Source organism: Oncorhynchus nerka, linkage group LG20 (genome assembly GCF_034236695.1).
Source record: "Oncorhynchus nerka isolate Pitt River linkage group LG20, Oner_Uvic_2.0, whole genome shotgun sequence".
NCBI classification, from domain to species: Eukaryota; Metazoa; Chordata; class Actinopteri; order Salmoniformes; family Salmonidae; genus Oncorhynchus; species Oncorhynchus nerka.
Window position 1 is genome coordinate 63,256,593 of NC_088415.1, and position 17,031 is coordinate 63,273,623.

The following is a 17,031-nucleotide window of genomic DNA, read 5'->3' on the forward strand; positions in this document are numbered from 1 at the left end:
GTGTCTACCGAAGAAAATGGGTTAGGTGTGTAAAAATATTATATATACAGTGGGGAGAACAAGTATTTGATACACTGCCAATTTTGCAGGTTTTCCTACTTACAAAGCATGTAGCGGTCTGTCATTTTTATCATAGGTACACTTCAACTGTGAGAGACGGAATCTAAAACAAAAATCCAGAAAATTACATTGTATGATTTCTAAGTAATTAATTTGCATTTTATTGCATGAAATAAGTATTTGATCACCTACCAACCAGTAAGAATTCCGGCTCTCACAGACCTGTTAGTTTTTCCCTCCTGTTCTCCACTCATTACCTGTATTAACTGCACCTGTTTGAATTCGTTACCTGTATAAAAGACACCTGTCCACACACTCAAACAGACTCCAACCTGTGTAAGGACATCAGGGATACAATTGTAGACCTGCACAAGGCTGTGATAGGCTACAGGACAATAGGCAAGCAGCATGGTGAGAAGGCAACAACTGTTGGCGCAATTAATTGAAAATGGGAGAAGTTCAAGATGACGGTCAATAATCCTCGGTCTGGGGCTCCATGCAAGATCTCACCTCGTGGGGCATCAATGATCATGAGGAAGGTGAGGGATCAGCCCAGAACTACACGGCAGGACCTGGTCAATGACCTGAAGAGAGCTGGGACCACAGTCTCAAAGAAAACCATTAGTAACACACTACGCCATCATGGATTAAAATCCTGCAGCGCACGCAAGGTCCCCCTGCTCAAGCCAGCGCATGTCCAGGCCCGTCTAAAGTTTGCCAATGACTATCTGGATGATCCAGAGGAGGAATGGGAGAAGGTCATGTGGTCTGATGAGACAAAAATAGAGCTTCCCAACCGTGAAGCATGCAGGTGGAAACATCATTCCTTGTGGATGCTTTTCTGCAAAGGGGACAGGACGACTGCACCGTATTGAGGGGAGGAGGGTTGGGGCCATGTATCGCGAGATCTTGGCCAACAACCTCCTTCCCTCAGTAAGGGAAACACACAGCCAGGACAACTAAGGAGTGGCTTCGTAAGAAGCATCTCAAGGTCCTGGAGTGGCCTAGCCAGTCTCCAGACCTGAACCCAATAGAACATCTTTGGAGGGAGCTGAAAGTCTGTATTGCCCAGCGACAGCCCTGAAACCTGAAGGATCTGGAGAAGGTCTGTATGGAGGAGTGGGCCAAAATCCCTGCTGCAGTGTGTGCAAACCTGGTCAAGAACTACAGGAAACGTATGATCTCTGTAATTGCAAACAAAGGTTTCTGTACCAAATATTATGTTCTGCTTTTCTGATGTATCAAATACTTATGTCATGCAATAAAATGCAAATTCATTACTTAAAATCATACAATGAGATTTTCTGGATTTTTGTTTTAGATTCCCTCTCACAGTTGAAGTGTACCTATGATAAAAATGACAGACCCCTACATGCTTTGTAAGTAGGAAAACCTGCAAAATCGGCAGTGTATCAAATACTTGTTCTCCCCACTGTATATACAGTATATATTTTCCCTGAGTTTTTTTATATCTCCTAGATATAGGTGCAGTCGTCCTGTCCCCTTTGCATTTGAATCATTTTAGTCAATAAGATTCTTGCTACGTAAGCTTAACTTTCTGAACATTCGAGACGTGTAGTCCACTTGTCATTCCAATCTCCTTTGCATTAGCGTAGCCTCTTCTGTAGCCTGTCAACTATGCGTCTGTCTATCCCTGTTCTCTCCTCTCTGCACAGACCATACAAACGCTCCACACCGCGTTGCCGCGGCCACCCTAATCTGGTGGTCCCAGCGCGCACGACCCACGTGGAGTTCCAGGTCTCCGGTAGCCTCTGGAACTGCCGATCTGCGGCCAACAAGGCAGAGTTCATCTCAGCCTATGCCTCCCTCCAGTCCCTCGACTTCTTGGCACTGACGGAAACATGGATCACCACAGATAACACTGCTACTCCTACTGCTCTCTCTTCGTCCGCCCACGTGTTCTCGCACACCCCGAGAGCTTCTGGTCAGCGGGGTGGTGGCACCGGGATCCTCATCTCTCCCAAGTGGTCATTCTCTCTTTCTCCCCTTACCCATCTGTCTATCGCCTCCTTTGAATTCCATGCTGTCACAGTTACCAGCCCTTTCAAGCTTAACATCCTTATCATTTATCGCCCTCCAGGTTCCCTCGGAGAGTTCATCAATGAGCTTGATGCCTTGATAAGCTCCTTTCCTGAGGACGGCTCACCTCTCACAGTTCTGGGCGACTTTAACCTCCCCACGTCTACCTTTGACTCATTCCTCTCTGCCTCCTTCTTTCCACTCCTCTCCTCTTTTGACCTCACCCTCTCACCTTCCCCCCTACTCACAAGGCAGGCAATACGCTCGACCTCATCTTTACTAGATGCTGTTCTTCCACTAACCTCATTGCAACTCCCCTCCAAGTCTCCGACCACTACCTTGTATCCTTTTCCCTCTCGCTCTCATCCAACACTTCCCACACTGCCCCTACTCGGATGGTATCGCGCCGTCCCAACCTTCGCTCTCTCTCCCCCGCTACTCTCTCCTCTTCCATCCTATCATCTCTTCCCTCTGCTCAAACCTTCTCCAACCTATCTCCTGATTCTGCCTCCTCAACCCTCCTCTCCTCCCTTTCTGCATCCTTTGACTCTCTATGTCCCCTATCCTCCAGGCCGGCTCGGTCCTCCCCTCCCGCTCCGTGGCTCGACGACTCATTGCGAGCTCACAGAACAAGGCTCCGGGCAGCCGAGCGGAAATGGAGGAAAACTCGACTCCCTGCGGACCTGGCATCCTTTCACTCCCTCCTCTCTACATTTTCCTCTTCTGTCTCTGCTGCTAAAGCCACTTTCTTCCACTCTAAATTCCAAGCATCTGCCTCTAACCCTAGGAAGCTCTTTGCCACCTTCTCCTCCCTCCTGAATCCTCCCCCTCCTCCCTCTCTGCAGATGACTTCGTCAACCATTTTGAAAAGAAGGTCGACGACATCCGATCCTCGTTTGCTAAGTCAAACGACACCGCTGGTTCTGCTCACACTGCCCTACCCTGTGCTCTGACCTCTTTCTCCCCTCTCTCTCCAGATGAAATCTCGCGTCTTGTGACGGCCGGCCGCCCAACAACCTGCCCGCTTGACCCTATCCCCTCCTCTCTTCTCCAGACCATTTCCGGAGACCTTCTCCCTTACCTCACCTCGCTCATCAACTCATCCCTGACCGCTGGCTACGTCCCTTCCGTCTTCAAGAGAGCGAAAGTTGCACCCCTTCTGAAAAAACCTACACTCGATCCCTCCGATGTCAACAACTACAGACCAGTATCCCTTCTTTCTTTTCTCTCCAAAACTCTTGAACGTGCCGTCCTTGGCCAGCTCTCCCGCTATCTCTCTCAGAATGACCTTCTTGATCCAAATCAGTCAGGTTTCAAGACTAGTCATTCAACTGAGACTGCTCTTCTCTGTATCACGGAGGCGCTCCGCACTGCTAAAGCTAACTCTCTCTCCTCTGCTCTCATCCTTCTAGACCTATCGGCTGCCTTCGATACTGTGAACCATCAGATCCTCCTCTCCACCCTCTCCGAGTTGGGCATCTCCGGCGCGGCCCACGCTTGGTTGCGTCCTACCTGACAGGTCGCTCCTACCAGGTGGCGTGGCGAGAATCTGTCTCCTCACCACGCGCTCTCACCACTGGCGTCCCCCAGGGCTCTGTTCTAGGCCCTCTCCTATTCTCGCTATACACCAAGTCACTTGGCTCTGTCATAACCTCACATGGTCTCTCCTATCATTGCTATGCAGACGACACACAATTAATCTTCTCCTTTCCCCCTTCTGATGACCAGGTGGCGAATCGCATCTCTGCTTGTCTGGCAGACATATCAGTGTGGATGACGGATCACCACCTCAAGCTGAACCTCGGCAAGACGGAGCTGCTCTTCCTCCCGGGGAAGGACTGCCCGTTCCATGATCTCGCCATCACGGTTGACAACTCCATTGTGTCCTCCTCCCAGAGCGCTAAGAACCTTGGCGTGATCCTGGACAACACCCTGTCGTTCTCAACTAACATCAAGGCGGTGGCCCGTTCCTGTAGGTTCATGCTCTACAACATCCGCAGAGTACGACCCTGCCTCACACAGGAAGCGGCGCAGGTCCTAATCCAGGCACTTGTCATCTCCCGTCTGGATTACTGCAACTCGCTGTTGGCTGGGCTCCCTGCCTGTGCCATTAAACCCCTACAACTTATCCAGAACGCCGCAGCCTGTCTGGTGTTCAACCTTCCCAAGTTCTCTCACTTCACCCCGCTCCTCCGCTCCCTCCACTGGCTTCCAGTTGAAGCTCGCATCCGCTACAAGACCATGGTGCTTGCCTACGGAGCTGTGAGGGGAACGGCACCTCAGTACCTCCAGGCTCTGATCAGGCCCTACACCCAAACAAGGGCACTGCGTTCATCCACCTCTGGCCTGCTCGCCTCCCTACCACTGAGAAAGTACAGTTCCCGCTCAGCCCAGTCAAAACTGTTCGCTGCTCTGGCCCCCCAATGGTGGAACAAACTCCCTCACGACGCCAGGACAGCGGAGTCAATCACCACCTTCCGGAGACACCTGAAACCCCACCTCTTTAAGGAATACCTAGGATAGGATAAAGTAATCCTTCTCACCCCCCTTAAAAGATTTAGATGCACTATTGTAAAGTGGCTGTTCCACTGGATGTCATAAGGTGAACGCACCAATTTGTAAGTCGCTCTGGATAAGAGCGTCTGCTAAATGACTTAAATGTAAATATAGGACATCAACTTCAAAACCTTGTTTCGTATTATTTATTTTTTAACTGTCCTTTTTTGCCATTTATGAATGTTTTATTGATTGTGTTTCTGTGGACTTTAGTAGTAAATAACCAAATCAATATTTTTTTATATACCTAAAGGGGTCCTAAAATTCCAAATCAAACAGCTAAATGATCCATAGTATGACCATCTGAAAACAATTCCATATTTTATCTTAAGGTTCTTCCTAGAATCATCTATGAAGGGTTCTACTGCGAACCCTTTATTCTTTGGAGAGTTCTTCCTAGAACCCTATATGAATGGGTAGAACCCACCTTTTTAACCTTACTAACCTTTAAAATGTAATTATTTATGACAATTCATTATATATATCATAAGGCTTTTCTTTGAGGGCCTAGTTACTATATACCCTAACACAGTGGTGTTAGGAGTCTCCTAGTTTATAGGCCACATCAGGCCTGCAAGTCACATTATTCTGGCTTGCAAAGTGATGTGTAATTCCTGAGTATACTGGGACTACCTCGGTCATCTAAACTGGAACAACCATCTCAGTAACGGGGGCAGTAAATCCAATTACAAACAGATTGGATTAGTTTTTAATCAACTAATCAATGTACATGCAAAAATAGAGATATCACAGGAAAAATAATATTCTGAAAATCTCCCTGCAATGGAGCATGCTGGGAAATATTATCTATGGTTCTATGTAGATGCCTTTTTTTGCCTTGCAATGAATCATCAAAGAACCCTTTCTTCCAAAAATGTTTATTCTGATCAAAACGATTCTTGGTGAAACCCTATTCCTCCGCAAATAACCCTTTTTTGTAAGAGTGAACTGTACTACTGTCGTCAACAAACTTAATGATGGTGTTGGAGTTGTGCACGGCCACACAGTTGTGGGTGAACAGGCAGTACAGGAGGGGACCTAAACACACACCTCTGAGGGGCCCCTGTGTTGAGGGTCAGCGTGGCGGATTTGTTGTCTACTTTCACCACCTAGGGGCGGACCATCAGGAAGTCTTGGTTCTAGTTGCAGAGGGAGGTGTTCAGTCCCAGGGTCCTGAGTTTAGTGATGAGGGCAATATGGTGTTGAAAGCTGAACTGTAGTCAATGAACAAAATACTCACATAGGTGTTTCTCTTATCCAGGTGAGAGAGGGCAGTGTGGAGCGCAATAGAGATTGCGTGATCTGTTGAGGTGGTATGCAAATTGGAGTGGGTCCAGGGTGTCTGGGATGATGCTGTTAATGTGAGCCGTGACTATCCTTTCAACGCATTTCATGGCTACAGATGTGCAGTATTCAAGACTAAATGTTTGTTTTTTATATCTATTGACAGTTTTCATAACATTTTTACCCGGTCATGCAAAAAGACATCCATGATTACTGAGGTTGACAATACCATTTGGGAACCAGGATTAGAGCAGTGCATGCTGTGCACGAAGGCCAGAGATCATTGAACATGGTTTTTGATCGGATCATACAGTAACTGAGCCCTTCTGGGATAAAGATTAAATTGCCCAGAGCAGTGCTCTGAAACATGTATTTAAAAAAAATTGGACTCACAGAACCACTGTTTCAGACCCTACAGATCAAATCTCTTGATGTAAGGCATTCATGTGTATGGGTTGATAGTACACTGAATCCATCAAAAGCCATCAGAAGTGATGTGAAGTTTCAAGGGATATACAGTATGACAAATGGGATGACTGTGACTGGGATGACTGAGCAGGGACAACGCGGACAATGACCCAGGCCTCCTGAACAGATACTGATGACTGTACTTGGAAATACTTGATGGAATCATACTACACATGACGTAGAGGTTTGCTGATATGACGAGCCTCGACTTCTTTTGTGTTCTTGATCATGGGTAAATTCCCGAGTACTCACAGCAAGAGGGGTTTCCTGATAGAGATTTCACACAGCTGATCCAAACGTACCCTTTCCTTGACCACCGGAGGTTGAAAAATGAGCTGCAGGTAATCTATGCTGATACCTCCTTCCACAAACCACCCGGTGAGCAGCTGCAATTATTAGTGAAATATTACCTGACCACCACTTTACCTGAGGTATGCATGCGCCTGAAACAGGTGCTCACCATCCATGTTACAAGTGCATCAGCGGAAAGGTCATTTTCCACTCAGAAAAGCATTCAAACCTACCTTCGCAGAGAGGCACTGTCCAGCTGGTGGTGCTGACAAATAGCAGAGGTGGGAGGCTACGCTCTCCGGTAACTCTCCGTGGTCCTGAATCAATAGTTAGTGTGCGTCGTTTTAATGAACATCTTGGGGTTACCATCAAATGAGGTTAACATCAAATCAAATCAAGATTTATTTACTCAGCACATTTCAGACATGGAATGCAACAGTGTGCTTCACAAGAAAAAAAAAGAAAAACAATGAAAACAAAAAATGTAATATTTACTATGCAACAAACAAGAGGATAAAAAGCTCAATTTTTTTTTTTTTTTATAAAAAAAAATGGCACAAAAGCACCCTAAGGAAAAAAGTGTGTTTTTAAGATTTATTTTCAAAATGTCCACTGTGTTGGCCCCCCTCAGGTTCTCTGGCATAAATTAAAAGCATGTCTGACATGTATTGGGGTGCACAACAATGTGGATTGATTTAAAAACCAATAGAATAATCTTAAACTAAATTGTAAAACTCCCAGGCAGCCAGAGCAGAGACCTTAAAACCAGTGCAATGTGCGCTCTCCGTCTGGTCTTGGTCAGTACCCATGCTGCAGCATTCTGTATGTTTTGCAGTTGACCAAAGGCTTTCTTGATATCACTTTCCTGAGCACATCTGTGTCAACCAAGAAGAGTAAGGCACATATCAATCTTCTCATCTGGTCTTGCTTGACTGATAACCAGCATCATGTTTGTTACCTTATCTCTGAAATATGCCGCAAACTCATCACATTATAGATGTGGAGGAAATGTGGAGGAAAGTTCACATAGGCTTGTGGGGCCATAAATGGTCGAGAAGAGCACTCTCTAATTCTTCTGATTATTAGTGATCAAGTGAGAAAAATAAGCATATGGCATTTCAAATTGCCTTGTTATATATGCCAAGATGCTCTCTCAGAATATCAAAATGGACCTGCAACTTTGACTTTCCCCACTTCCTCTCTGCCTTTCTGCAATTTCCGTTTAATTTATTAGTTTCCTCACTCATCGAAAGGGCTCCCTGTTTGGATTTGGCCTTTTAAAAAAAACTTTACTGGAGCTATAGCATCAATGTTTGCCCTCCATTTGCTATTAAAGTTATCAACTAAATCATTACAAGAGGAATGCAGAATAAGTGATGGGGTATTGTTCATACACAATCAAATCTGTAGCAACAGAGGTAAGATAGTGTTTCTTAATAATGTGTTCAGTGTTTCCCTGTGCTATGGGCAACAAGGTAGTAAGAATTACACAGAGGTGATCAAATAAAGCAACATCAACAATAGTGGATATTTCAATAGAAAGTGCTTTTGGGCCCAGTAACATGTTGGATACAATCCATAGAGCTCAAAATATTCAGAAATTAAATTGCCTTTGAGTCCGTCTATTTGTCAACAGGAATATTAAAAATCGCCCAACAGAATATTTTTTATCATAGTTTTCAAAGACAATAGTTCAGATAAATCAGTATAGAAAGTGGGGCAGTGCTTTGGAGGCCTATACATGGCTACGGCCAGCACTGGTGGCTAACATTTAAACAGTATACCATGATGCTTAAAAGACCCAACGTTGCCAAATTAAATAATGTCCTTATAGTTGAGAGCATTAGGAAAAATACAGGCTGTCCCCCCACCCTTTTCCCATTTTCTGATAGAGTATGAAACGCTGTAGTCCAGGTTGAGGCTTCAATAAGAGCGGTACTATAGTCGGAAGGCAGCCATGTTTCAGTGAGAACCATGCAATCATTTCGAGAAAGGTTTTACATTCACGAGAAAGAACAATCCCTCGTAAAACCTATCATTTAAAAGTGCTATATTCAATGAGTGTAGGTCACAATGTGATTTTCTGGATTTTTTTACTCAGTTGAAGTGTACCTATGATGAAAATTACAGGCCTCTCATCTTTTTAAGTGGGAGAACTTGCACAATTGGTGGCTGCCTAAATACTTTTTTGCCCCACTGTAAATTAGGTTACTCACGATAACCATAGTGTCTGTTGTATTAGAGTTGATATGGTTTCCAAGTTGCTCCCCTGTTGCTTATTTTTACAGGGAGAACTGGAACACTACCATATCCTGTCTATCAGTCTCTAAAACAGTTTGCAATATTGCTCAAAATAATTCTGGAACCCCGGTGGTTAGGGTGAATCCGTCTCTTTTAAAAAGTGCTGGTTGCTCCCACAGCAAATCAAAGTTGTCACGAAAATCATTGCAAAGTTTCTTCAGGCACTCATTTTGTGCAAAAAGTAAGGCTGAAACGTCCCGAGTCCCTTGGAGTAGTTGGCCAGAACCGTGGGCAGGAGAGAGTTGACATCATTGACACTGCTTCTGGGTGACAGTGGACCTCGGTCGGTCCACAGACCATAGGCAGGCCAAAATCGCTCACCATCGAGCTGCCCACAGTGATGGATTCTGATAGGGAAATTACCTGTTAAACTGTGGTGGCCACCGGCTGTTGGTATACATCCAGGATCTGTGCTGATTCCTGGGGTTGGTAGGTCCGTCTCAAGCGGGGCAAAGCTGTTTGATAGCCGGATCGGATCTTCTCGGATAGATGGGTGGCCAGACTGCCTCCCCGATGTCCTACGCCTTGCAGGTGTCCAGTCTCCCATGGGCTGCAGAGTTGTCTGTTGGATTGGGACAGATCAACGCCGCCCGACTTAGACAGATTTTCTATAGGAGGCATTTAAAACCGAGATTTGATTTGCCTGGGATACAGCAAGGTCGGTGTACTTTGAAAGCAGGTATTTTTTCTCTCAGCCGAGCTAACAGCCGGAGGAGCTCTTCCCTAAGATACTAGATGGTGGTGCATTTAGGGCAGACAATTCCCGTCCAATTTCCAGTTCCACCTCTCGAACTTGTGATTGTGCGGAAATCATCTCACACCTGAAGCATTTGTGCCCAGCTGTGGATAAAAACACCAGTGGGTTAGCATTGGTCGTGTTAGCCTGCTCCATTCCCTTGATGTCTAGCAGCTAACTGCTACTTAACAGGAAACCGGGACAAAAACTTGCAGTCCAAGCAGTAAAGGCTGACCATGTCACTGAATCAGTAGCAATACAAACTTTAGCTACGATTAAAAATAATTTAATGAGCGTTGCACACTCTTCCGGGGGCTTCTACCTATAGTTAGCCTACAAATTTCACATTAGGCAATTTTAATCTTGCTGCTCCGGAAAAGTATTTTAGGAAGTTATTACATCATGAGGATACCGATGGTGATATGGACTTTGCCAACTAACTTTAACTTACATTGGACCATGCTGTGTTGGTCATTTTAAGTGTTTGTTACATTTTTATTTGTGTACTTAAACAGGACATACACTACATGACCAAAAGTATGTGGACACCTGCTTGTCTAACATCTAATTCCAAAATCATGGGCATTAATATGGATTTAGTCCCCCCTTTGCTGCTATAACAGCCTCCACTCAGGCTTTCCACTAGATGTTGGAACATTGCTGCGGGGACATCCATTTAGCCACAAGAGCATTAGTGAGGTTGGGCACTGATGTTGGGCGATTAAGCCTGGCTCGCAGTCAGCATTCCAATTCATCCCACAGGTGTTCGATGGGGTTGAGATCAGGGCTCTGTCAAGTTCTTCCACACCAATCTCGACAAAGCATTTCTGTACGGACCTCACATTGTGCATGGGGGCACTGTCATGCTGAAACAGGAAAGGGCCTTCCCCAAACTGTTGCCACAAAGTTGGAAGCACGGAATCATCTAGAATGTTGTATGCTGTAGCATTAAGATTTCCCTTGACTGGAACTAAGGGACCAAGGCCGAACCATGAAAAACAGCCTCAGACTCTTGTATGGGATTCTTGTATGGCCTACCACTTCGCAGCTGAGCGGTTGTTGCTCATAGATGTTTCCACTTCACAATAACAGCACTTACAGTTGACCGGGGCAGCTCTAGCAGAGCAGAAATATTTTTTATTTATTTCACCTTTATTTAACCAGGTAGGCTAGTTGAGAACAAGTTCTCATTTGCAACTGCGACCTGGTATTATGAACTGACTAGTTGAAAAGGTGGCATCCTATGACGGTGCCATGTTGAATGTCACTGAGCTCTTCAGTAAGGCCATTCTATTGGCAATTTTTGTCTATGGAGATTGCATGGCAGTGTGCTGGATTTTATACACCTGTCAGCAATGGGTTGTGGCTGAAATAGCCAAATCCACTCATGTGAAGGGTGTCCACATACACTATATATACACAAAAGTATGTCCAGTTTTAAATTTGATAATTTGACAAACGTCTATGGTTGAATTTATTCTGGCGCTGTGTGACACTTGTCTTTTGGAACTGTGTCTGAAACGATGTAGGCTATGGCTTATCGGTCTTATATTGGCTATTACGATGCCCTTTAAAAGCATTTCTAATGGCTTATAGAGCAAACAATGCAATTACAACAACAGAGGTTGTGATAATTGGGGAAGCCGTCCCGTGGATTCCCCATCGATTTTAACCACACACCCACACTCTTTCTGTTAACTCCGTTGAATGTACTTTTACTTACATTGTATCCCATAAGTAATGTGACCATAAGTTTACAATCCTCTCGCTCCTCTTTTCGCAGGGAGCGCATACAGAGAATGCATCGATAATGGAACGTGGGCTCTGAAGAGCAACTACTCCAGTTGTGAACCTATTTTGGAGGAGAAGGTTGGTAGGACTTATGTATGCAGATCAAGGTCTCCAATTTTTTTCTGAGGTTTAGGCTGATTTCTTTTGGTTTTCCACCAATGTCAAGCAAAGAGGCAGTGAGTTTGAAAGTAGGCCTTGAAATAAATCCACAGGTACACCTCCTCCAATTGACTCAAATTATGTCAATTAGCCTATCAGAAGCTTCTAAAGCCATGACATCATTTTCTGGAATTTTCCATGCTGTTTAAAGGCACAGTCAACTTAGTGTATGTAAACTTCAGACCCACTGGAATTGTGATACAGTGAATTATAAGTGAAATATATGTCTGTAAACAATTGTTGTAAAAATTACTTGTGTCATGCACAAAGTAGATGTCTTAACCGACTTGACAAAACTATAGTTTGTTAACAAGAAATTTGTGGAGTGGTTGAAAAACATTTACATTACATTTACATTTAAGTCATTTAGCAGACGCTCTTATCCAGAGCGACTTACAAATTGGTGCATTCACCTTATGACATCCAGTGGAACAGTAGTGCATCTAAATCTTTTAAGGGGGGAGGGGTGAGAGGGATTACTTTATCCTATCCTAGGTATTCCTTAAAGAGGTGGGGTTTCAGGTGTCTCCGGAAGGTGGTGATTGACTCCGCTGTCCTGGCGTCGTGAGGGAGTTTGTTCCACCATTGGGGGGCCAGAGCAGCGAACAGTTTTGACTGGGCTGAGCGGGAACTGTACTTCCTCAGTGGTAGGGAGGCGAGCAGGCCAGAGGTGGATGAACGCAGTGCCCTTGTTTGGGTGTAGGGCCTGATCAGAGCCTGGAGGTACTGAGGTGCCGTTCCCCTCACAGCTCCGTAGGCAAGCACCATGGTCTTGTAGCGGATGCGAGCTTCAACTGGAAGCCAGTGGAGAGAGCGGAGGAGCGGGGTGACGTGAGAGAACTTGGGAAGGTTGAACACCAGACGGGCTGCGGCGTTCTGGATGAGTTGTAGGGGTTTAATGGCACAGGCAGGGAGCCCAGCCAACAGCGAGTTGCAGTAATCCAGACGGGAGATGACGAGTGCCTGGATTAGGACCTGCGCCGCTTCCTGTGTGAGGCAGGGTCGTACTCTGCGGATGTTGTAGAGAATGAACCTACAGGAACGGGCCACCGCCTTGATGTTAGTTGAGAACGACAGGGTGTTGTCCAGGATCACGCCAAGGTTCTTAGCGCTCTGGGAGGAGGACACAATGGAGTTGTCAACCGTGATGGCGAGATCATGGAACGGGCAGTCCTTCCCGGGAGGAAGAGCAGCTCCGTCTTGCCGAGGTTCAGCTTGAGGTGGTGATCCGTCATCCACACTGATATGTCTGCCAGACATGCAGAGATGCGATTCGCCACCTGATCATCAGAAGGGGGAAAGGAGAAGATTAATTGTGTGTCGTCTGCATAGCAATGATAGGAGAGACCATGTGAGGTTATGACAGAGCCAAGTGACTTGGTGTATAGCGAGAATAGGAGAGGGCCTAGAACAGAGCCCTGGGGACACCAGTGGTGAGAGCACGTGGTGTGGAGACGGATTCTCGCCACGCCACCTGGTAGGAGCGACCTGTCAGGTAGGACGCAATCCAAGCGTGGGCCGCGCCGGAGATGCCCAACTCGGAGAGGGTGGAGAGGAGGATCTGATGGTTCACAGTATCGAAGGCAGCCGATAGGTCTAGAAGGATGAGAGCAGAGGAGAGAGAGTTAGCTTTAGCAGTGCGGAGCGGAGCGCCTCCGTGATACAGAGAAGAGCAGTCTCAGTTGAATGACTAGTCTTGAAACCTGACTGATTTGGATCAAGAAGGTCATTCTGAGAGAGATAGCGGGAGAGCTGGCCAAGGACGGCACGTTCAAGAGTTTTGGAGAGAAAAGAAAGAAGGGATACTGGTCTGTAGTTGTTGACATCGGAGGGATCGAGTGTAGGTTTTTTCAGAAGGGGTGCAACTCTCGCTCTCTTGAAGACGGAAGGGACGTAGCCAGCGGTCAGGGATGAGTTGATGAGCGAGGTGAGGTAAGGGAGAAGGTCTCCGGAAATGGTCTGGAGAAGAGAGGAGGGGATAGGGTCAAGCGGGCAGGTTGTTGGGCGGCCGGCCGTCACAAGACGCGAGATTTCATCTGGAGAGAGGGGGGAGAAAGAGGTCAGAGCACAGGGTAGGGCAGTGTGAGCAGAACCAGCGGTGTCGTTTGACTTAGCAAACGAGGATCGGATGTCGTCGACCTTCTTTTCAAAATGGTTGACGAAGTCATCTGCAGAGAGGGAGGAGGGGGGGGGAGGGGGAGGAGGATTCAGGAGGGAGGAGAAGGTTGCAAAGAGCTTCCTAGGGTTAGAGGCAGATGCTTGGAATTTAGAGTGGTAGAAAGTGGCTTTAGCAGCAGAGACAGAAGAGGAAAATGTAGAGAGGAGGGAGTGAAAGGAGTTTTAATGACTCCAACCTAAGTGTTTGCAAACGTCAACTGTGTATGTATGTATGCATGCAGTACCAGTCAAAAGTTTATTTTTTAAACTATTTTCTACATTGTATAATAATAGTGAAGACATTGAAACGATGAAGTAACACATATGGATTCATGTCATACCAAAAAAGTGTTAAACAAATCAAAATATATTCTTCAAAGTTGCCACCCTTTGCCTTGATGACAGGTTTTCAAACTCTTGGTGTTCTCTTGGCATTCTCTCAACCAGCTTCACCTGGAATGCTTTTCCAACAGTCTTGAAGGAGTTCCCACATATGCTGAGCACATCTTGGCCTCTTTTCCTTCACTCTGTGGTCAAACTCCAATCATATCATTGGGTTGAGGTCAGGTGATTATGGAGGCTTGGTAATCTGATGCAGCTTTCCATCACTCTCCATCTTGGTAAAATAGCCCTTACACAGCCTGAAGGTGTGTTGGGTCATTGTCCTGTGGGACACATGACTGTCCCACTATCGCAAACCAGATGGGATGGCGTATTGCTGCAGAATGCTGTGGTAGCCATGCTGATTAAGTGTGCCTTGAATTCTAAATAAATCACACACAGTGTCACCAGCAAAGCACCCCGACACCATCACACCTCCTCCTTCATGCTTCACGGTGGGAACCACACATGCAGAGATCATCCATTCCCCTACTCTGCATCTCAAAAAGACCTCATCAGACCAAAGGACAGATTTCCACCGGTCTAATGCCCATTGCTCATGTTTCTTGGCCCAAGCAAGTCTCTTCTTATTATTGGTGTCCTTTGGTAGTGGTTTCTTGAATCAGGCCTTCATTTGACAATGAAGGCCTGATTCACACAGTCTCCTCTGACCAGTTGATGTTGAGATGTGTCTCTTACTTGAACTCTGTGAAGCATTTATTTGGGCTGCAATTTCTGTGGTGCCGTCAACTCTAATGAACCTATTCTCTGCAGCAGAGGTAACTCTGGGTCTTCCTTTCCTGTGGCGGTCCTCATGAGAGCCTGTTTTGTTGCGACTGCACTTGAAGAAACTTTCAAAGTTCTTGACATTTTCCGCATTGACTGACCTTAAACCATGCCTTAAAGTAATGATGGACTGTCGTTTCTCTTTGCTTATTTGAGCTGTTTTTGCCATAAAATGGACTTGGGCTTTTACCCAAAAGGGCTGTCTTCTGTATACCACCCCTTACCTTGTCACAACACAACTGATTGGCTCAAACGCATTAAGAAGGAAAGAAATTCCACAAATTAACTTTTACGAATGCACACCTGTTATTTGAAATGCGTTCCAGGTGACAACCTCATGAAGCTGGTTGAGAGAATGCCAAGAGTGTGTAAAGCTGTCATCAAGGCAAAGGGTAGCTATTTGAAGAATCTCAAATATACAATATATTTTGATTTGGTTGTCACTTTTTGGGGTTAATACATGATTCCATGTCTGTTATTTCACAGTTTTGATGTCTTCACTATTATTCTACAATGTAGAAAATAGTAAAAATAAAGAACATCACTTGAAGGTGTGTCCAAATTTTTGACTGGTACTGTACACTACCATTCAAAAGTTTGGGGTAATTTAGAAATGTCCTTGTTTTTGAAAGAAAAGCTATTTTTTTGTCCGTTAAAATAACATCAAATTGATCAGAAATACAGTGTAGACATTGTTAATGTTGTAAATTACTATTGTAGCTGGAAACGGCAGATTCTTTTATTTTTATGGAATATCTACATAGGAGTGCAGAGGCCCATTATCAGCAACCATCACTCCTGTGTTCCAATTGCACATTGTGTTAGTTAATCCAAGTTGATCATTTTAAAAGGCTAATTGATCATTAGAAAACCCTTTTGCAATTATGTTAGCACAGCTGAAAACTGTTGTCCTGATTAAAGAAGCAATAAACCTGGCCTTCTTTAGACTAGTTGAGTATCTGGAGCATCAGCATTTGTGGGTTTGATTACAGGTTCAAAATGGCCAGAAACAAAGAACTTTCTTCTGAAACTCATCAGTCTATTCTTGTTCTGAGTAATGAAGGCTATTCCATGCGAGAAATTGCCAAGAAACTGAAGATCTCATACAACGCTGTGTACTACTCCCTTCATAGAACAGTGCAAACAGGCTCTAACCAGAATAGAAAGAGGAGTGGAAGGCCCTGGTGCACAACTGTTTGAGAAACAGATGCCTCACAAGTCCTCAACTGGCAGCTTCATTAAATAGTACCCGGAAAACACCAGTCTCAACGTCAACAGTGAGGAGGCGACTCCGGGATGCTGGCCGCCTAGGCAGAGTTGCAAAGAAAAAGCCATATCTCAGACTGGCCAATAAAAAGAAAAGATTAAGATGGGCAAAATAACACGGACACTGGACAGAGGAAGATTGGAGAAAAGTGTTATAGACAGACAAATCTTTGTTTGAGGTGTTCGGATCACAAAGATGAACATTCGTCAGACGCAGAAAAAATTAAGATGCTGGAGGGAGGAGTGCTTGATGCCATCTGTCAAGCATGGTGGAGGTCTGGGGGTGCTTTGGTAGTGTTAAAGTGTGAGATTTGTATATGGTAAAGGGATCTTGAAGAAGGATGGCTATCACTCAATTTTGCAACGCCATGCCATACCCTGTGGACTGCGCTTAACAGGACAATGGCCCAAAGCACAGCTCCAAACTATGCAAGAACTATTTAGGCAAGCAGTCAACTGGTATTCTGTCTATAAGGGAGTGTCCAGCACAGTCACCGGATATCAACTCTATTGAGCTGTGTGGGAGCAGCTTGACCGTATGGTACGTAAGAAGTGCCCATCAAGCCAATCCAACTTGTGGGAGGTGCTTCAGGAAGCATGGGGTGAAATCTCTTCAGGTTACCTCAACAAATTGACAACTAGAAGCCAAAGGTCTGCAAGGCTGTAATTGCTGCAAATGGAGGATTATTTGAAGAAAGCAAAGTTTGAAGGACGCAATTATTATTTATAACCTCGTCAACGCCTTGACTATATTT

At 45.3% G+C, this 17,031-nt stretch overlaps 1 protein-coding gene across 1 annotated transcript in view; it reads left to right on the plus strand.

The window, feature by feature from the left end:
- The window catches only part of LOC115102941 (corticotropin-releasing factor receptor 2), an 87,710-nt gene that overhangs the window by 47,604 nt on the left and 23,075 nt on the right, over nt 1-17,031 (plus strand). Inside the window, exon 3 of the mRNA XM_029623403.2 lies at nt 11,520-11,605. Coding sequence (XP_029479263.1) covers nt 11,520-11,605 — 86 coding nt within the window. The remainder of the gene's footprint in view (nt 1-11,519; nt 11,606-17,031) is intronic.